This window comes from Eublepharis macularius, chromosome 16 (assembly GCF_028583425.1).
Source record: "Eublepharis macularius isolate TG4126 chromosome 16, MPM_Emac_v1.0, whole genome shotgun sequence".
NCBI lineage: Eukaryota > Metazoa > Chordata > Lepidosauria > Squamata > Eublepharidae > Eublepharis > Eublepharis macularius.
This window is the reverse complement of record NC_072805.1, coordinates 18,816,142-18,838,603: the sequence shown is the minus strand read 5'-3', so window position 1 is coordinate 18,838,603 and position 22,462 is coordinate 18,816,142. Positions and strand designations below refer to the sequence as shown.

Below are 22,462 nucleotides of genomic sequence, written 5' to 3'. Positions count from 1 at the left end.
ACAGAGTTAACTAAGAACCTCTCTACATGAGACACTGGGGCATGTGTCCATTAAGTGTCCATAGACACGATGTTAGCCGAGAAGCAAAGTTTTGAAAGAAAGAGCCAGTGGAAATCGCTCCGGAAAAGGATTCTCTCACAGACCTCTGCTGCCTCTGGCTTGCCAGACTGTCTCCCCTTCTGGATCTTTATCTTGCCACCCTCACTACTTAAAACTTTGAAATAATTGAGCCTCGGTAGGCCAAAGGCTCTGGAATGGGAGACAGTTCGGCATGCCAGAGGCAGCGGAGGGCTGTGAGACAATCTGTCCCCTCTGGAGTGATCTCCGCAGGCTCTGTCTTTCAGAACTACGCTTCCTGGCTAACATTGCATCTCCCGACACATGAAGAACATGTGTCAAAAGTACTGTGTAGAGAGACTCTAAGGAGATAGGGAGGAAAATGGGAGAAAGAGAGTAGTTGGGATTGGGTGATATTTACTAGTCTCAGAGAGGAGGAGGAGAGGATCCCCAGAGGAGTAGCAAAGCGACCTGCTCTTCACAGCGAGAAGGAGGCTCAAGCAAACTTGAGGGCATGTGGACAGGTACCAAGGCGCACACAATGCAATGAGCATAAGGGCAGTCTAGTTATAGTCCAAAATGTGCCCTGGAGCAGGACTGGCCCCTTGCCTCCAAAAGAAAGGCTTAATTGCTTGACGGAGGTAGGATAATATGCTGGGAAAGGTGTGATATGATTATCTTGGGCTGGACTATTGGTAAAATATTGTTTGATGACCTGCTAATTACCAGAGAGGGAGGCTGTCAGATGCCCCAAATAGCCTCGATTAGGTAGATGGGAAAGGAAAGTGTTGATGGGATTAAGAAGGGAGTTCCCTCAGGAGGCCTCATTATCTCTGCGGCTCTCCAGGGTGTGGGGACCACTCAGTCAGTCATCTCTTATGACTCACATCTTGGTATTTTTCCAGCTCCAGGCAGGCTGGCAACCGTTCTGCTTACTAGGTTGGCCGTGTGCTTACGGCATACAAGGAAGTGGTTTATGATATTCCATATCCATAAACTGCCCTTCTAGTGAGAGACAGGGTTTGACCACTAACAAATGCAAAGAGTTTTTCCTGTGAAAAAGGGAGGGAGACGTCCTCTCCAATCACCAAAAAGGCTATGCTGAGTATTATGGGACCCACATGAAGCCATGTGGTACAGATGCTATAGTAGAGAGGGGAATTGGGCGACACTGAATGAGAAGTTGGTGGGATCCAACCCAGGAAGCCCTCCAGAGAAGGTGACATTCCATCAAGTTTGTCAGGAAGTCGTGGTAGAGCCAAATTCTTTTGGGATCCCTCAGAGTGCTCGTTCTAAAACAGGACTATACATGCTTCCAGAAGTATTTCCATTATGAATACTCTAGCTAGTTGGTTCTCATTAGAAGCAATGAAGTCTTCTTTACAATGTGAAGGGAGAAAAAGAGATATTGAAATCTGTCATTGCCCTGCTATCCATGAATTTGTTGACGGCATTCTCCTTCCTAATTATTTAAGAGCACATCTATGTCTACATGGGAAGTCTTTGTAATTGCCAATAATCTGCAACGCCTACCACCTCACCTCCCACACCGCTGTTATTTTCTAGCTGTGGTTAATTGCTGATAAAATCGCTCAAATCCACTCCAGCTTCAATTAACAGAAGTGACTGGTGTAATGTGTGATCCTATTTTCAGAGACTTTTAGGCTGCTCTTATGAAAGTTGTGAAGGCCGCCACTAGCAAGCTTAATTGATTAAAGCTTGTCGGGATAAAATATACCCATGTTGGAAAATGCCAATGTAGGGCTCCACAACTTTTTATTAAAGAGCCAAATGATGTCAAAAGTCAGAGTGAGAGATCAGTAATGACCTGGTATAATTTATTTCCCGGGGGTAAAGTGTAGATGACTGGGGAAGGCAATGGCAAACCAGCAGTTCGTCAGAGCCCATTTCTGACGAACCACACGAACTTTAGGCTGGTTCATCGTTCATAGGAGATCATTCACAGGACCGCCATATAATAATAAAATAATAATAAATAAATAAATAGGACCACCATACATTGGAAGCAACTTGACAGCACAGAACACACTAAATAAGTCTCTGTAAGATGCCTCAAAAGAAGCACAAGGAACTTGTCAGTAATTTCAGAAATGTGTTCTCATTGTGATCAGGAAGCTTCCTAGAAGGAAATTGAGGGGGAAGACGGCGGGTCAAGATGTTTTTCGGCTTGGTAAGCAGACTCCAAGACCTCTAGCATCGGGCACAATGAGACGCTCTTTCATTTCTTGGGCAAAGATATATGTTGACTCAAATTTTGATCCTAGATCGTAATAATAAACTTGAACTTCTTGGGCAAAGTGGATTTTTTATTATGGAGAGAGAGCCATCAGTTTCTCCTGGGCCCCCTTTCACCTCAGGGACAGATACTACAACTGGTATAGTTAAGGCTCCAGCTGTTCAGCCTTTCCTTATTAAATGAGAGGTGGAAAAGGCAATGGAAAGATATACTGACATTGTGGGTATTGGGTATTGTGGGTATCTCCCTGTATGGTCCCCGGAGACCGCTTTGATTAGCAGATGTTTACTGGTGGTCCCCGGCCCTAAGGAAGCCCGCCTCGCTTCAACCAGGGCCAGGGACTTTTCAGTCCTGGCCCCAGCCTGGTGGAATGCTCTGTCAATGGAGACCTGGGCCCAGCGGGACATATTATCGTTCCGCCAGGCCTGTAAGACAGAGCTGTTCCACCAGGCGTTCGGTGGTTGAAGGGGGTGGTGCCATGTCGGCCTTCCACGTTTGGGGGGCGGGTTCTCCCCACCATTGCACCTTAATGTATCTGGTTAATTTATTTCATTATTTGTTATTGTATGTTGATTTTAGAATTGTTGTTTTCTTGTTTTTATTGATTTTAACTTGTTCACCACCCAGAGCCCCTGAGGATGGGCGGTTTATAAATTGAAATATAATAATATAATAATAATAATAATTGACAAGCTGATTGTATTGAATTCTATGGAAGTATTGGTTTAACCCGGACTATTTTCTATTTATTTATTGCATACCTTCATAATGCATTGAGAGGCACTGGCACTTTGAAATAGTCTACCGAGGACATAGGAAGTTTGTATTTATTTATATATTTATTTATTTATTTATTTATGTATTGTACTGGATAAGTAAGCACTTGCACTTTATTTGCTGAAGATTCTTAATTGACTTAGTAACTAAGTGGTTAGTGTTCTCTGTCTGAACTATTCCAGGCTGCCCTCAGCATGGTATTGAATTGATACATATATAAGATATCGTTTCTAATAATAAATAAGAATACAGTTTTGATTGGAAAATGAGCTTGATTTCATCTTAAGGAGGATATAAATGATCAATATTGAATTTTGTTTTCGTTAGTTTTCATGGCTGTTTGCTTTATATAGTTAAGACTCCAGCAGTTCAACTTTCCTTATTAAATGGAAAAGGCAATAGAAAGATATATCTACAGGGCTCATTTCAAGGGGGAACGCACAGGAACGCAGTTCCGGCAGTTCCCCAAAGAGGTCACGTCAGGTGGCCCTGCCCACCTGACTCTCGGCCATTTGGGGCCTGCTTCGGCCTGGATCGGGCCTCTGATGGGTGGTAGATCACTCTCCCGCTCATGAGTGGCCCGATCCTGACCATTTTGGGCCCCTTTTCAGCCATTTTCAGCCCCCTTTTGCCATTTTGGGCCCAATTTTGGCCCTGAATGGCCAAGATTGGATCCAAAACAGCCAGAATAGGTGATATCAGGGAGTGTGGCATATGCAGATCAGTTATACTAATGACACACTTCCGGTAATGGCAAGAGGCGTGACATATGCTAATGAGGTATGCTAATGAGTTATGCTAATGAGTTCCTCCAGCTCTTTTTCTACAAAATGACCCCTATAGATCTACATTGTGGGAATTCTGGCCTTGAGGGTGTGGAACTGCACGGCCATGAAATGCATGGGTGTTGGAGGAAACACCTTTTCTTCATTCTTCTTTGTCATTCCTGACAAGTCAGACTGCATAACACCTCCAGAGCGCTCCCTCTTCAGTGCTTGGAAGGACGCCAACTTTGCAGAAAAGCTATTTCTCCCCTCCCACCCCCATATCCCAGTATACTGCCCCGGTTGGCAGGTGGGGTGGTTCTGAAAGTAATCCAGCTGCACACCAAATGACTGCCTGAAGTCTCCTGAATTTTTTCTGACACATGGCATGGCATGTGGCATACGTGCAAGGCCCTTCTCACAAGGTTATTGACGAGTGACAGAAGTGGAGCTTTATGGTGTGACATAACAAGATGTCCCTGTAACCTGCATGCTTGTAAATTTCAACAGCATGTAAAATGATGGGGGAGGCGGATAATGAGGACTGAATATGAATGAATGTGAATATGTCATCGTTGGCAGGAGATTGTGGAATCTAGAGAGGGTGTAAACCATACAGGGTAGAAGGAGAGGGACCAGATTCAGATTTGTTTTATTGTATACGGCCATTGGCCTCCACAATGTCAAAACACTCTCGAATGTCAGTATAATACATAATCAAAATGATCAGGTAATCAAACACTTCAAAACCACATAAAATGCCCTACTAAAAAAACTTTAAAATTAATAAAACCTTCTAAAAGCAATCACAGCGAAACAATGGCTGATTCCTTTGCTCTGATCTTCCTAGCAGCTAAAGCAAAAAGCGCCGATTTCAGAGCAGAACTACAAGTGACAAAAGGCACAGGTTGGACCCTTGTCAGCTTCCCTCAAGTTTTGGTGGGAAATGTAGGTAGCTTGGCGGAATCTTGGACAAGTGACAGTTGAAAAGTCCATTGGACAGCAGTCGGAGAGCCAAGCTGCAAGACCAGGACGCCTACATTTCCCATCAAAACTTGAGGGAAGCTGACAAGTGTCCAATCTGTGCCTTTTGTCACTTGTAGTTCCGCTCTCAGTGAATAAAAGAATCCTTGTCGGACAGCATCGTGACAATTCAGACAAGGGATGTAGAGGAAACAAGATCTTAGCCAGGAATTTATTCCTAGGTTCTGCGTATAAAGGGCAAGCCAGGATATAATGAGGGAGGTTCTCCACTGAATGACCACATATACAGGAGAGGGGCCATCAGCAAACAGTATGCCCATTTGGAAACTGAAATTCTTCCTCAATTCCATCAGTAAATGAATTAAGGAACCAACATCTAGTCTTTCATCCCTTGCTTCTAGAAGTTAACACAAACAACTTTTTTGGCAGTTTGAGGATGGTGCAAGAGACGTGCTTGGTGGATTGTGCTCTATGCTGTTAATTTAAAGGGCCCAGCAAAAGCAGAGATTCCCACCCAAACCGTTCCAACCCTTGCTCCCCTCTCCTCAATGAGCCCACAAACTGTGATACCAAGTGTGGGGTAGTGGTTAGAGTGACTAGGAATCTGGGAGACCCAGGTTCGAATCTCCATCTGCCATGAAAGCGTGCTGTGTGACCTTGGGTCAGCCACACATTCTTGGCCTAGCCTATCTCACAGGGTGGTTGTTGGGAGGATAAAATGGAGGAGGGACGAATGAAGTTGTAAGCCGCTTTGCTGCCCCTCTGGGAGAAAAGTGGAATATAAATATCTAAATAAAGTCTGATGTGATAGTTGATTGGCGCAGATCCTCAGAGCACGGTTGAGTACCACCATGCAAGAGGAAGGGGACAGGGGCTACTGTCAGTATGAAAATGGCACCAGCAACCTCCACGACCTGCCATCGGCCCCACCCACCTCCTCAAGTTATCACAGAGCAATAAAACTGGAAATCACACATTGCTTATTATCGTTAATTGCAGAGCCTGGGAAGGCAGAATTCCAGCAGCACCCAGATATATCAGTATTCTAATCAGGATGTTGGAACCATCTAAATGAAAAACAATCAAAAGGGACACAGAACAAAAATCAACCACAGCTTCTTAAAACCCAGCTTTCTTCCAACTCAGTCTAGCCTGAAAGATGATCCCCTACTTTGACACGGCTGATTTAGCCACATGGGTCCATGCCTCGGTAAAATAAAGTTTATACTGTTGTAATGAACTCTACATAGGTCTCCCTTCAAAGTCAACTTGAAAACTTCAGTTGGTACAGAACATATATGAACCGTGCATGCATATGAACACCATTCTGCAGTTGCTCCCTTGGCTGCCCGTCAGTTACCGGACTCAGAGCCAAACTACAAGTGACGCCTTACACAGGTTGGACACTTGTCAGCTTCCCTCAAGTTTTGATGGGAAATGTAGGCGTCCTGGTTTTACAGCTTGGCTCTCCATTACAGCTGCAAGACCAGGATGCCTACATTTCCCATCAAAACATGAGGGAAGCCGACTAGTGTCCAACCTGTGTAAGACGTCACTTGTAGTTTGGCTCACAGTTTTTGGTATTGGCTCACCTACAAAGTCCTTCATGGCTTTGGTCCCTCATATATGCAGGACTGCCTCTCCCTCTTTGCTCCACCACGACAGGTTTGCTTATCTCAACGGGGCCTTCTGTAGGTGCCACTCGGCAAACGGTGCCACTCGGCAAAAAAACTCGGCAAACGGCAAACGGTGCCACTCGGCAAAAAAACGGGGCCTTCTGTAGGTGCCACTCGGCAAAATCAAAACAGGCCTTCTGTAGGTGCCACTCGGCAAACGGGCAACACACACCCGTACACACGCCCTTCTCTGTTGTGACTCGCACCTTATGGAACGGCCTGCCTAATGAAGCCAGGAAAGTTCCCACTCTCTTGGCTTTCTGCAAACTACGAACAACTGAATTATCCAGGAGGGCTATCATACACAGGTAATAGGACTATAATGTAATGGAATGTTTTTCAGAAAGTTGTTTTGGTAAAAGGAAAAGGACTGTGGCCTGTACTATCACGCCTAGTGTGTACCGTCTGTTGTTAAAAGTATGATCCTACTATGTACTTTCTGCACCATTTAACAGGTCATGTTAATGCTTATGTTTTGTTTCAGCCGCATTTCAGCTCTGTTATCGTATTTCTGCTCGTTTTCAGATTTCTGCTATCCAAACTTCTATCGTATTGCTTATACGATATCCCAATCCTGTTGGTTTAAATGATCTCAAGCTGTGTGATCCACAGTCTCAGTGTGAAAAAGGTGTCAAAAGAGGCAGACACCGAGAGCCAAGCTACAAGTGATGAATTACACTTGCCTGGCAAGTGAACAAACTCACGTGTATTCCTCCCTGTTCGCTTGCCATTCACTTGCGCTCCACTTGATCAATTCGTCACTTGTAGCTTGGCTCTCAGCTTCTGATTCCTCTTCTGTTCCAGGTATTTAAGCCTGGGTGCAAGGTGAAGTGTAAGAATTGAAAGGCTCTTGGCTTGCAGCCAGTATCCTTCAGATGCAGGCAGATCTAGGATCAGGCCAGGCGTTAAGAGTTGTACCATACATGTGTTGTCATTGATGGCCTAAATTATATTTCTGTGTTTCGTCACAGAGGGGAGAAAAGCCGCAACAGGATGTGAACAAATGTCTGCAGACCTGCAAAACAATCCTTATTGCGCATATTGCACTAAACGGGAAGCACAACAGCTAGAGCAGTATCAAGAGCCAGCAGCATCCCTGAAAAACAGCTACCTCCACCTTTTCCCAGATGGTCTTCCACCCAAGGGACTACCTTCTCCCATGGGAACCTGTCCAGTACCTGTGGTTGCTGATGCCCTACTTTCTCCCTCCCCTTCTGAAATTAGCTCCCCGAACAGAGGCATGTTCTGTAATGCCACCCCATTTTATTGAACTGCCTTCCGAGGGAAATTCAGATGGCATACATACTCCTTTTTCTCGTGGTGGCAGGGGAGGGGGGATGAAGTCTGACAGTAAAGACTGTCCTTTTTCATGGCTTGGAGGAGGGGATCTTCTCTGTTAAACCAGCTGTTGGTGCCTGGTGCCACTGATTTTTATCTGCAGTTTAATATATATATTGGCGAGATTGATTTTGTTAAAATACTTGTGTCATGATATTATTAAACACTTAGTCAAAAAGCAGCATACAAAACGCAAAAGATATAATGGAAGCCATAATTAAAGAAAGTGTCTGTCCTTTTCACCCAGGGTCAGCCAATCTGCTGAAGATTGGCATAAAGCCAAAGCTTAATCTGGTTGTACCAATTAAGCCTCTGCAACCCCCCCTCTCCAGTCCTAGAGAATGCTACATCCCGTATTCTGGTGGCTCCACACAATATCTATGGCACATGACTAACTAGGCTTCTGGTTAGTGCTGCTGATCAGACAGATTTTAGAGCCAGTTATGTGACAGTTCTGTGTTACTGGCCCTTGCATGGTTTAATCCCACCAGGCACCAAAAACTCAGGTTCATCCCTGTCCATCAGCGACAATACATGACTCTACTGGAATCCAGTAGCAGGTATAGTATATTTCACATAGCCAGCAGATAGGAGGGGAAAGTAACAAGCTAGTCAGAAAAGAAGTAAACACACAAAAGAGTCGATAGCTGAAGTTGACTCTCCCGGCATGCAACTGGTTCAAAACACTCCCTGCGAAAGATTACATTGAGGGTGGTTTCTGGCCTTTCTACAGCTCAGCTTTTAACCTACATTGCATGCAGTTCAATATTAACTTTCTGCCCTCCTCCTTACCTTATCCATATCAACCGCCTGACACCGGGGATCCATCTTCCTGTTCGTCTTGGTTGCTGGTGGACAGGTGGAGGTGCATGTCTCGACACCGCTCTGGGAGACAAAAGGAAGCAAAGAAGAGTCATTGTAAACTCCTGCTTTGGGGGGGGGGAGATGACTGGCTCCCGTTTCGTTCCTGGCTGCCGGCTGGCCTGTCTGCACCAGGCCCAGTCACACATTACACAGTTTCTGGGGCTGCCCTGGGTCTTGACATACAGTTCTGTGCAGGGCCGTATTATTCATAAGGCTGACTAGGCCGAAGCCTAGGGGCCCCGGCAGGGACTAGGGGCCCATCAATTTTTGCGGAGGCACACCCCCACATAAATTGCACTTAATTGATTCTCTTATATAACCTCTATTAATAAGATAATTAGCTACTTTCCTTAATGAAGCAAAACAAATTGTCTTTTATATTAAAACAATTATCCATAAATTCTATATTTTTAATAAATAATAAAAAAATTATTCACTTCAAAATATTGCAGTATTGAACAATTATACCCTCAAAACGTGCTTTCCTGAAGCTCAATAACAATATTTTTAAAATTGTGAACAGAATTCTTCAGGAGCCCCTCAAAATGGATATAGGGCTATGTACTGTGGCCTAGTACCTACAGGGCTGCCAGCTCCAAGTTGGGAAATTCCTGGAGATCTAGGGGGTGAAACCTGGAGAAACCTGGAGAAAGTGGGGTTTGGGGGAGGGAAAGGACCTTGGCATGGCATAATTCCATAGAGTCCCCCGCCCCCGCCCAAAGTAGCCACTTTCTCCAGGTGAACTGATCTTTGTGGCCTGGAGACCAGTTGCAATTCCTGGAGATCTCCAGCCACTACCTGGAGGCTGGCGACCCTAAGTACCTACCATACCAGGGTCAGGCTGTCAGACAAAGTGTGGTGAAAGACTGAAGTGCCAGAGGGGGCCCGAAATACCTGAAAGCCTAAGGGCCCGGCCATGGGTTAATATGGCCCTGGTTCTATGTTCAAAGTTTCCACTGATTTTTTAAAAAATTAATTCATGGGTGTTTGGGAATATGATTTGGATCAGGACTGCCAAGAAAGTGGACTTAAGTCTCCCTCCCTGTACCTTTTTCTTGACTGAAACAGCCCCGGGGAGGGGGGCTATTTGCCCCGGTGGGGAAACTTGTCTGTACTGAGCTTCCCTGGGGTCACTTCAGACTGGAAAAACTATGCGCAGGGCAGGAATAAGCACCCTCTCTGTGGTCCTGATTCCAACTGGGCCCCCAGGTACCTAAGAAGTAACTTTTAAAAAAAGCTCCAAGCAAGTGGTTTGGCAGGGCTCTGTGAGGGCCCCGAAACATTGTACTATGCAACTAGGTAGAAATAGGAGGGGCCAGCATGGGGAAATGGGAGCACATTCAAAAACTATGCCACTTGGAATTTGACTTGCAGAGTATCTTTGTCTAAGAAGGCGGCAAGATTTTAATCCTCATCTTTGGTCCAGGCGGAGGGGGTCAACGAAAATTCATCACAATATGCCGTTAGCATCCTGTGAGGTCCGCTACCAGAGGAAGCAAGGCAGGCGTTGTGACCAAGCCCTTCCAATAATGCCCACCCCCCAACCTGCCTCACTGTTTTCAAGGTCTGTGAACTCCCATCCCCACAGAGAGTGGGAAGGGAAACTCTACATGGAGTGGGAGGGAGTGTTGGAGGGTAGGGCACAGGGAGCGCCATCACTGCAAGAGAGCAATACAGTGCTGGGTTCTAACAGCTCAGAGCTTTCCTTTGGAGGAGCTGGAATCAATCTTACAGCCCCTACTGATATGGATATTCTGTAAAGTTTCTGCAGCCCAAACATCAGCTGTTGTAAGTCTATGATTACAAAATGGCACACGAGGTCTCACAATAAGTGATGAATACACCCTGCTGTTACCCTGCTGTTACCCAAATAGGCAGTCTCCTAATTAGCTGGGAGAAATTAGCTTAAAGCAGACAAAGCAAGAGGAGGTAACTGGAATTCTCCACCAATGTTTATGGGGATTTTTCCCTAAAGAAAACTCACAAAATAAACTAGCCAGATGTTCAGCTGGAAAGGTTTTTAGTAAAAGAGAAATAAAAGGGCAAGCATACAAACACACACAGAACCTCTTGAAAATGGTTACATGGCTGGTGGCCCCGCCCCCTGGTGGCACCGCTCAGCGGTGCAGAGGGCAATCTCAACTCCTCTCTGTCTGGAGATCAGGGGGCGGGGCCACCACCCATGCGACCATTTTCTCCGAGGGCAACCCACTGAGTTCCACCACCTCTTTCCCCAGAAAAAAAGCCCTGGTTATATTAACATCCCACCTACCCCTCCTGTATATCTTAAAAGATTTTATGTCCTTTTTCAAAGAGCCATATTTGGTTCTGTACCAAGCCACACTTGGCTCACGAGCCACAGGTTGCAGAAACCTGACTAAAAGGAATCTCGACATCTGAACACCAATGCTACATCAAGGGGAGGTCTCAGCTTCTGTGCCCTGTTTGTTGGCCCTCCAGGACACAACTGGTTGGCTGCTATGTGAAGCAGGATGCTGGACTAGATAGACTACTGGTCTAATCCAGCAGGGCTCTCCTTACATTCAAGCACACTCAAGAGAACTCAAAACGTTCTTCAAGTGACACATTTGAATTTGGCCTCAATGCTAACTAAGTAAGCCTGCATGACTTCTTGTCGTCAAAGCTAGGGAAAAATCTATTTTGGCTCAAGGGACTGTCTTCTAAGGGGCTTCTTTGTTCTTCCAAGAGCAATGGGACACAGTCACTCTACCCGTTACTTCTTTTATGAGTTCTGCATGGAGACAACCCGTGCTCTGCGCACACACACATCACCTTGGGGATTGGTGGCTTTTTTTCAGCGGAAACGTGGTGGAACGGAGTTCCGGCACCTCTTGAAAATGGTCACATGGCCGGTGGCCCCGCCCCCTGATCTCCAGACAGAGGGGAGTTTAGATTGCCCTGTCTGGAGATCAGGGGGCAGGGTCACTGGCCATATATACATATATATACATATATACATATATGCAAAAACATGCAAATGGACTCAGAAAGCTGCCTCTAGAGGAGGGAAAGCTCCTGACTTTCTCCCAAGCCTTTTTGCCCCCTGCCAAAACAGTATGGGGAAGGAGAGTTTTCCCCTTTCTGCGGTCACACATGCACACAATACCTCCATGTGGAGCAGCAGAAATGGGGAAATGCCTCCCCTCCACACTGTTTTTGCACGGGGAAAATAGTCAATCCCTGAGGTAATGTGTGCATGTAATTAACTGGATATCCAACCACACTATGGTAGAACAATTTAAAAAGAGTACCAAGTACCTAGAATGGGTTGTTTCCACATGTCTTAATGTCGCCCAATAGTCACAGAACGAGGACATCTTTCTGGTGCAATTTCTGATGTCATCACCCCATGAAAACAGGATTGTTCCGTGAGTGTCGCACGATGGTAGGACATGTGGAAACAACCACGGCGTCATCAGCCCGCACTCTGAAGAGGTACAGTCCACTCTACTGCCTTAGGATTCTAGCACATCGTCCTGTTCTTTGAGTAAACCAGAACTTACCTTCAGGCAGCTCTAAATGACAGTTGGTGCTAGAACCTCATTCCACACACCTACTCTTGTTCCAGAATAGCGTCTTCCTTCTTTTCCTTTTCAGAGCGCCTATGATCAAATGATCTTGTGCAACAACTAATAGCACCATCAATTAATTTTTAAAGGAAAATAAGCTAGATGGGAATTTAGCAACCAACAAGGTTATATTTAGATCACTATCTAGCATCAGACGAAAGGGCTCTTCTGCTTAGGTAAACAGATAACCTGAACACATGAAACTGCCTTCTTCCGAGTCAGACCTGTTGGTCTATCAAGCTCAGCACTGTCTGCTTTGACTGGCAGCAGCTCTCCAGGGTCTGATATTTTTAGCTGGAGGAGGTGAGGATTGAACCTGAGACTTTGCGCATACAAAGCAAACGCCCTGCACTGAGCCACACCCACTCCTACAGGCTTTCATTAACAGGCCTTAAAAGGAAGCCGCATCTATTTGAGTAATATCCCATTTGTGCAAAACTATTAACTACTGCATTTACCCAAAAGGAGGACTAGATTTTTTTTCCAGGTGCGCTATTAAGGAAAAAAAGAGCATTGTCTTACGTTCACATGCAAGTTACGAATATGTACTGTTGTGTATTGGGCTGAGTTAAGCCAGACAAGGCCTCTACTGTATCATATTAAATGTTATGCACTGTGCTGAGCTTCATGACATGTCAAGGTTCCTAAAGGAAAAAGGTAAAGGTAGTCCTGTGCAAGCACCAAGTCATTACTGACCCATGGGGGGACGTCGCACCACGACGTTTTCTTGGCAGACTTTTTATGGGGTGGTTTGCCATTGCCTTCCCCAGTCATCTACACTGTACCCCCAGTAAACTGGGTACTCATTTTACCGACCTCAGAAGGATGGAAGGCTGAGTCAACCTTGAGCCGGCTACCTGAACCCAGCTTCCGCCGGGATCGAACTCAGGTCGTGAGCAGAGCTTGGGCTGCAGTACTGCCACTTACCACTCTGCAACACGGGGCTCTAATGCACTTCATTCTCATTGGTTACATTTGCCTTCACTTCATTCTCATTGGTTACATTCATCTGCATATCCATTGGTTACTTTCAGGGGGCAGCAGCCAATCGGTCCTCTCAAATAAAGACCAATCAGTGGCCTGCCTGTATAATACATTGTATATAGTTCATGCTAATAATGGCATTCTAAAGTACGTGTTCCTATTGATCACTGGCTACTCTTGGGGTGGAGTTTATGTGTATATAGTGAGGGCTTTTGTTCTGCAGTGTGTCTGTGTAGTGTCATCTAGTAGTGTCTGCTGTCGTCTGTCTGTTCTGGCTTGCAATAAAGAACCTTCTTTTGGCTGAAATCACTCTGGGCCGCCATCAGTCTGAGCTCCAGGCTCAGTACACAACATGTACAGTAATAAAAAAAAGTTTTGAATAACATTTTTATGAGGGTCGTATTATATTCAGGGTTACCTTACATTCAAGGCCATCTTCCTTAGGGGTAAATCGGTACCTGGAGTAAATGCCCCAGATTTCAGGTCACCTCATACACAAACTACAAGGCGGCACCTTTGTCTGCAGCAGGCCAACTCCCTGTGGCTAAACCAGTGCGTGATTTGCTGGTATGCGTGTGCACTGGCAAGTCATAAATCCAGGATTTTTAAATCCTGGGTGAAGGTTCAGTGTTAAAACACTGCCTCTGTCTTCGTGCTCAAAGTAAAGCTATGCTACTAAAGTCCTGTACTTGCTTTGCTGGGAGTCTTTGCCTCAAGCATTGGACACAGCTGTGTTCCCTTCAGCTCTGCTACAAAGACCTTCTCTGGAATACTGGGCACATTTCTAGGACGTAAAGGGTCCCCTGAGGGCAGCTGGTCTCCACGCAGCGGCGTGCCACTGCATGTCTCTTCTGCAGGCAATTCCTCATCAGTCTACCCATTAACTAAAAACACAGCCTGCAGCTCTGCCAGGCACGCTTCACTCTATTAATTTCATGGCACAGTGGGTAAGGGCCAGGATGAGAAAAACTTGAAATGAGCCTATGCGCCCGTTACCATATCCATGTGAACCTGCATGCTCAGACTGGCATGGGAATTAGCTTGCTTGTATGTGCAAGGAGTGGGAACGGAGATCTTGTTTGCCAAGCCACATATCTGAGAAAAATGAGGGCCAAGCTACAAGTGACGAATGACACTTGTCACTTGTCACACGAATGCTCGTGTGTGTTGGGAGGACCTCAGGTAAAATGTACTTATGGTTCATGTAGTTGGTCAACTCTTGGTAAGTACAATTGTAATGGAAAAAACATGAATGAGGACATGCTCATCTCAACCGCTGGGCTTCAACCTTTCCAGACTCAAGATCCCTTTTAACTCCCGGGTGTCATGGGCCCCTCTGAGACACAAGCCAGTGATAAGAAGTCACATGACAGGAAGAGGAGGAGTCTGACTTATTGCGTCACGTGGACCAGCTCCACACCACAAACGTGTGCAACTGCAGAGCATTGGAAGACCAACTGGAGAGAAAGGGATAGCTGGTTTAGGGAATCCTGGGTAGGGGTAGGGTTGCCAACTCCGGGTTGGGAAATTCCTGGAGATTGAGGGGGGGGGGAGAGAAAGGCCTGAAGAGGGTGGGAATGTGATGCCATAGAGTTGGCCTTCAAAGCAGCCATTCTCCAGGGGGAACTGATCTCAGTAGTCTGGAGATCAGCTGTAATTTTGGGAGGTCTCTAAGCCCCACCTGGAAGCTGGCAAGCCTAGGCAGTAGGAAGATAGCCTAATTGACCTTTTTAAGGGGGGTGCACATGAACACAAGCTGCTTTAGACTATTGGTCCATCAAAGTCTCTATTATCTACTCAGATTGGCAGTGGCTCTCCAGGGTCCCAGGGAAAGGTCTTTCACATTACCTACCATCTGGTCCTTTTAACTGGAGACGCTGGGGATTGAACTTGAGACCTTCTGCATGCCAAGTGGAGGCTCTTCCACTGAGCCACGGCCCCTCTCTGAGGGGCAGTGGTCTCTGAACCTGCCTGCTGTGCTGACCTTGCCTCAATGTTCTAATCAGAGTGTATGCATGCAGAGAGACAGGAGGGTAGCAACCATGCTCTCTAAGCACGTGCATCACAGCAGATCTTTCCAAAAAGCGCCCCCCCCAAACCCTCAGTGACATCACTGTAGGAGCTCACCACCCAGCAGGAGGGACTCTGTGACCCACCTGAGGGTCCCAACTCCAGAATCAGACCACTGGTCAAAACCCGTAGAGGAGTTAACAGCTTTGCTGGAAAGAGTTTATCTTGGTGCTTTCTTATTCTTAGAATGTATGCACCTGCAGTCCATAAATAACAGATACCGAGGACCGCATTGCACAGTAACTGTGGCAGGAAGTGGTGAAAGAAATGCCTACAGCTCGACAATGGGGAAAATAAGTCAGCTAAATTACATTTGCTAATCAGTAGAAAGGGAAGGACAAAAGGTGCCATCACGCCAATGAGAGACTGATGAGCGCTTGTCAAGGATTGGAACAATATAAGACAGGCTTAACCAGGCATTTGTTCACCTTTCATTAATAGCTCTTAGGGATTATGTCTAATGCAGGTTAAAAAAATTAATGTAATCTGAAGAGTTTATAGCTGCAGCCACCCTCACACTCGAAAAGACTACTTGGAGGATGGTTGGCTCCTTAGATTGAAAGACTCAGAATCTCTCTACAAGAGACACCTCAGTGCATATTTGTCAAGTGTAGGAAACTACGCTTCCTGGCAATTTTAGCCAGGAAGCGTAGTTTAAAAAGACAGCTGGCAAAGATCACTTCTCAGAGGGTTTGTTAATTTCATCTTTGCCTCCCGAAGGCTCTGCCAATGTCACCTCTCCAGTCTAAAACTGTGTGAGATCACAGAGGGCAGCGAGGAATGGAAATAGGGCTGGAGCTGCCTTCCAGAGCCGGTCTTGGGGAGGTTATAATGGGCTAAAGTTTCCCTTCTGGCATTTCACAGCCCCATCACACAGTTCCAGTGTATAGCAAAGCCTTTGCCCTGCCGCCAGCTCTGTCTTTTTAAACTACCCTCCCCAGCTAACATTGCATCTCCCGACATGTGTTCTTCACATGTCAGATGTTTCGTGTAGAGAGACTCCTAGATTGGAGCCAATGTGCAGCTGCCTTATACTGAATCACCCTATTGGTCTATCAAGATCAGTCTTATCTCAAGCGTTTCACGTCTTTCTCATCATTTAATGCCTGATCGTTTTCGCTGGAGGTACTGAGGACTGAACCTTGGACATGCTGCATGCATGAATCCAACCATCCTCCAAGTAGCCTTACTCCAGCCAGAGGAGACTTTCTCTAACTCAATTAGCTCTTCCTCCAATAGAAGAGCAACTTAATTTGAATGGTCATAGATCCAGAGGAGTTCGCTGTGTTAGTTTGTAGAAGCAAAATAGAAAAGAGTCCTGTAGCACCTTTAAGACTAACCAACTTTACTGTAGCGTAAGCTTTCAAGAACCACAGTTCTCTTCGTCAGATGCATTTGACGAAGAGAACTGTGATTCTCGAAAGCTTATGCTACAGTAAAGTTGGTTAGTCTTAAAGGTGCTACTGGACTCTTTTCTATTTTAATTTGAATGATGACTCCTGAGATTGGAGGAAGGCTTCAAACTTGTGCCAAAAGGCGAAGAAGGATATGCATATTTTAATAAACAAACAAACTTCGCTCAGTGGAGTAGTAGGGTTCATCCTACTGAAATAATAATGCAGAGATTCAACAGGCAACTTTGTCTGTGGGTGGGCGCTCAAGAGTCACCAGGTGCCTGTACATTTTTCAGGCAGGCTAGTCCTCCTTGCATGGCACAGTGGAAAGAACTGCCGCCCAGAAGAAGTACCAAGCAAGATCTCCAAAGGACAAATAAATAAACCAGATGGCCACCTGCAACAACTCATGGAATGTGCCTCTGCCGGAAGTGTGACACACCAACTAGCCCCATTCAAGAAGTGCCTGCGATACTTGCGTGGCGGCATTCCATGCCACAATGTTAATGGCAATGAACTGGGGGGAAACATTGCTAACCCCCCCTCATTAAATAAAAAAAATATAGCATTTGGGCTGATTGAAAGATGCATGCCCAGTGCTGAGGGGCTCGACTGAGACTCTGGTGGGTCAGAACTCCTGTGGTTCCTCCTCCCGTGAGGGATACTGGCCAGGCAGCAGGTAGTCCAGCTGGGATGCTTGCCTAAAAGCCCAGAATCCTCCTGAAAGGGGTGCCAGGAGAGATCAGATGGCCAGAGTGCTTCTGAACCTCACAGATAGATCCGCTGCCTTCCTTCATTCTGGGCAGCCTGTCAACAAGGGAGATCTCCCCTCTCCACCACCAGATTGAAACTGGCCATCTTCCTGCTCCTTCAGATATTGCATGGGATACTTGGCTGTGCAAGAGCCCCGTGGCGCAGAGTGGTAAGCTGCAGTACTGCAGTCCAAGCTCTGCTCACGACCTGAGTTCGATCCCGGCAGAAGCTGCCAGCCTCCAGGTAGTGGCTGGAGATCTCCTGGAATTACACAACTGGTCTCCGGGCCACAGAGATCAGTTCACCTGGAAAAAATGGCTACTTTGGGGGGTGGACTCTATGGAATTATGCCATGCCAAGGTCCTTTCCTTACCCAAACCCCACTTTCTCCAGGTTTCTCCAGGGTTCACCCCCCAGATCTCCAGGAATTCCCCACCTTGGAGCTGGCAACCCTAGTGGAAAAGGTTATGCAGTTTGCTTTAATTGCATTGTTTATCAGAGGTATATTTATTTGTGATTTGCTTTGTTTATACCCCACCTTTCTTCCCAGGAGACTCCAACGTCCTCTCCTCCGTTTTATCCTCACAACAAACCTATGAGGTTGTGTCCAGAACTGTCCCCAAGGAGAAGCCCTGAGAGCCAAGCTACAAATGACACCTTACACAGGTTGGACACTTGTCAGCTTCCCTCAAGTTTTGATGGGAAATGTCGGCGTCCTGGTTTTACAGCTTGGCTCTCCATTACAGCTGCAAGACCAGGATGCCTACATTTCCCATCAAAACCTGAGGGAAGCGGACAAGTGTCCAACCTGTGTCAGGCATCACTTGTAGCTTGGCAGACTCAACAGACGCTGGCTGGGGGCTGCAGAGGGAGGTAGCAGTCCCAGGACCCAGCAGACTGCAGCACCACCACGGCACGAGGCTGAGCAACAACTCCAGCCCCCTAGGAGCCTCCCAGGTAGGTTAGGCTGAGAGTGTATAACTGGCCCAAGGTCACCCTGTGAGCTCCCATGGCAAAGCAGGGATTCTAATCTGGGTCTCCCACATCCTAGTTTACACTCTAACTGCTACATCACACTCGTTCTCAATACTGTTATTATACAGCTTTGATTGCCTTGTTTCCTAATTCTGTAGGTCCGTAGTGTTGCATTGCTTGTCATACTCTTTATATTGCATCATTTGCTAATCCCATAATCTGCTTTGAGTCTCAATGAGGCTATAAACAAAGGTAAGTAATTGACCATCATAGAAGCATACAGTTTGCATGTGCTAATTGACATCCTTGGATTCACATTTATACATAATTACTAGGATTTAAATAGAAATGCAGCTCCACACCACATCTGCTATGCATGTGCTGATTCTTTAGGAGCATCTTTACAAGGCCCCTCCTGGTCCCCCTTCTTATAGCTCATCCTTTTTAATCCCCACCAAACAGCCTGGCTGGGCTGAGCAGCCCTTCTTTCAAAGGCAGGTCGCTTTGCATACTAGAGTTGCCAACCTCCAGGTGAGGCCTGAACATCTCCCAGAATTAGAACCAATCTCCAGACAACGTAGGTCAGTTCCCCTGGAAAAAGTGGCTGCTTTGGATGGTGGACTAAGTGGCATTATACCCTGCTGACGTCTCTCCCCTCCCCAAATCCTGTCCTCTCTAGGCTCCACCCGAAATCTCCAGGAATTTTCCAATCCAGAGTAGGCAACCCTACTGGGTACCTGTGGCTGCTCAGGAATAGTCTCTACAGCCCATTTTACTGCACAGAAGCAGAGCCCAGGTCTCAAAAAAGAAGACTGTCTCTGAAATAAAGGGCTTCCAGTCACCCTTGTGAGACAGAGACCAACATAAAGTCATTCCTTCTGCACCAAGAGGGAGCCCTAAAGTGCCTACTGTTGGAAATAGCAATGTCTGGTGTACTGCAGCAGCAAGAAGGAAGAAGAGCCTTCTATGCAGGGGGCAGCAAGGATCACTTAGTTAAGACAGTGAGAGCAGCACCTCTCTTGTTTCCTGGGGGTCATTTCCTTGTCTTGTCTCCTATTGGGCTAAACAGGGCAATATCCTGCTTCTTCTCTCTCCTGCCTCATTCACTCTCTCTGCAAGATGTAGTCAGATAGCAAGGAACCTCTCTCTATCTCTCATCTTCACTATCAAGTATGTATTTCCTCAAATAAACTTTTTGCCTCTTTAATCAGCACAGTGTAACTTCACTGCTCTGTTTTTGCACTCAGCTAACACCTACAAGGTGCCAACCTTGCTGTAAACCTTCCTATTCAGCAAAGAATTACTTTAAAATTTATTTATACCCTGCTTTTTCTCCTCAATAGGGACCCCAAATCATCTTACAACATGGCTGTAATTTATTCATTAATATAATTGTTAATTATTAAGAGACCAGCTCCCGTATCAATTCAAAAGAGTGAAAGATAAAAACACTCCTAAGAAACTTCTAAGGACCTGGATGGTCCATGTAGCCCTTTCTACACAGATCTCAGAGCCAAGCTACAAGTGATGCCTTACACAGGTTGGACACTTGTCAGCTTTCCTCAAGTTTTGATGGGAAATGTAGGCGTCCTGGTTTTACAGCTTGGCTCTCCATTACAGCTGCAAGTCCAGGATGCCTACATTTCCCATCAAAACTTGAGGGAAGCTGACAAGTGTCCAACCTGTGTCAGGTGTCACTTGTAGCTTGGCTCTCAGAAGCTAAGCAGGGTTGGCTCTGTTCAGTATTCGGATGGAAGAGAACCAAAGAAGGCCGAGGTTGCTAGGCAGAGGCAAACCACCTCTGAATGTCGCTTGCCTTGAAAACCCTGTGGGGTGGCCATAAGTTGGCTGCAACACAATAAAAAGGGGAAGGGGAACAGTAGCCATTTCCAGGGCAATAAACCTGCTTTTCCCTTTCTTGATGCACGGGAGACACCATGATACTCACGGAACATATGGAATAAGCATCTTTTGGTTCTACCTATACAAATGAGCAATGGAATAAACTGAAACACGCACACACAAACCCATATAGCATTGCTCTTTCCCCATACCTTGCAAGATTCAATATCGTGTAGTGGTTAGAGTGTTGGACTAGGATCTAGGAGACCCAGGTTCGAATCCCTGCTCTGCCATGGAAGCCTGCCTAAGGTCAGTCACACCCTCTCCGCCTGAGCTACCGCACAGGGCTGTTGTGAAGATAAAAGGGAACCGATGAGAACAATGCAAGCTGCTTTGGATCCCCACTGAGGAGAAAGGCAGGGGTACAAAGTAAATACATACATAAATGTAGAAGAGGTTTGAAATTCAACAAAGAAGAACAGCATCTGCTGTCAATCCATTGGTCCAGAGAGGCACAGTAAACCCGACTCTGGCAGTGTGTACAGTGTAATTCAGTCTAGGAGTTATGCCTGCTACACATCTTACATCACAATCCACCTGCCATGTCCCACGCAAAGATTAATATTCTGCAGAGGAGGACACAACAAGAGCCACCCTGGAATTGCCACCAAACTGGCTCTTCCCTTTGAAGGATTAGTTAGCTCTTCGACGAATAAGATAGAAATCAGTCCATTCACTTCCGGCAAAGGGATCTGAAGATCAGAATGCAAATTTGAGAGTCACACCTCTGACGACAAACACTTGATTTCATTGCCAGATCCAATAGGCAGGGGAGGGTTATTTCATGCCACTGGAACAGACACATACAGAATTCACTGGCCTGCTAGAAGAATACATAAAGCCTTAACTTTAAATCCAGTCGTGAGCCACATAGAGTTATGGCCAGGTGGGATCTCCTTGAAGTTCCAGTCCTAGTTTCTAGTCCTAGTTTCCAGTCCTAGTTTCCTCCAAAGGAGGCTAGATCTACCTATGCACCCTACAAGATGAGGGAGGAGATCATGTCACTTCCAAGTGGCAAAACAATATTCTGTAATATTTCCCCATCTGTAATATTCCCCCATCTGCTCCCTGCAAGCAGAAACCTAGTGCATCAGGGAGAACTATTCTAGCCTATGTCTCCCTGCTGCATGGAAGGCTCCTTGCTTTCTAAGAAGCTTTTAAACACATGACCTGTCCTGTCTACAGGCTGATGTATAGCTCTGGCCAGCACTACAAAGCCAGGATAAATTCAGTAAGTCACCTAGCAGCAGAATCCAGCACCCCAGTGCCCAAGCCCAAGCCAGGATTTAATCTAGTGCATCACCACATTCTACATGTAATGAGGAGGAAACATTGAGAATAGTTTACACTCTCTCCAAAGGGAAAACCACACGTGTGGCATACAATGGAACTAGGCAACACATGCCCAGTTTGATTTGTACAGTATCCCAGATTCTCACAAGTGTTCTCTCTTTTTTTTTTTAAGAGAGGAAAAGGGTTGTGGGAATGACTTGCACCACCACACTGCGTAGGTGTGAGTTTACTGACCAGGTATTTCGGCATCAGGGAGGTGCTCACACAAAGAATTTGGGAGCCTTACAAGACAATTCTGGGAAGCACCTATTCTGGCTCCACGACAGAAAACTGTTCTGGAGAAAGGCCAGTGGGAGACACACAGCCACCTATTCATTACAGGAAGGCAGGTGTGTGGATTACTTAGCAAAGGTATGTCCTGTCTTTCAAGATATTGACTGAAAGTAAAGTCCAAAGCCATCCACAAGCTCTGGGCCACAACTTTCCTCAAGGGTAGGGATGCCAATCGCCCGCTGGGGGTGGGGATCACCCGCTCCCACCCTCCATCCCCACCCCCACTTACCTGGCTGGCAGGGGGGAGGGAAATGCATCTCTAGGGTGTGCTCCCCGGCAGCAAAGCGTGTTCCCAGGCAGTGCAGCGGCCTGAATTGGGCCCAATTCAGCTGGATTTGAGCCAAATCGCCCCCCTGGGGAGCATGGGAGGACTCCCAGGGCACCACAGGACCCACACGATGACATCACTTCCCAGAATGCACAAACCAGGAGCACACATGCTCCATGTATG

The 22,462-nt window shown here is 46.3% G+C and overlaps 1 protein-coding gene across 1 annotated transcript in view; it reads right to left on the bottom strand.

The window, feature by feature from the left end:
- Positions 1-22,462, bottom strand: part of FA2H (fatty acid 2-hydroxylase) — a 132,767-nt gene that overhangs the window by 40,788 nt on the left and 69,517 nt on the right. Inside the window, exon 2 of the mRNA XM_055000245.1 lies at positions 8,646-8,738. Within this exon, the coding sequence (XP_054856220.1) occupies positions 8,646-8,738 (93 nt within the window). The remainder of the gene's footprint in view (positions 1-8,645; positions 8,739-22,462) is intronic.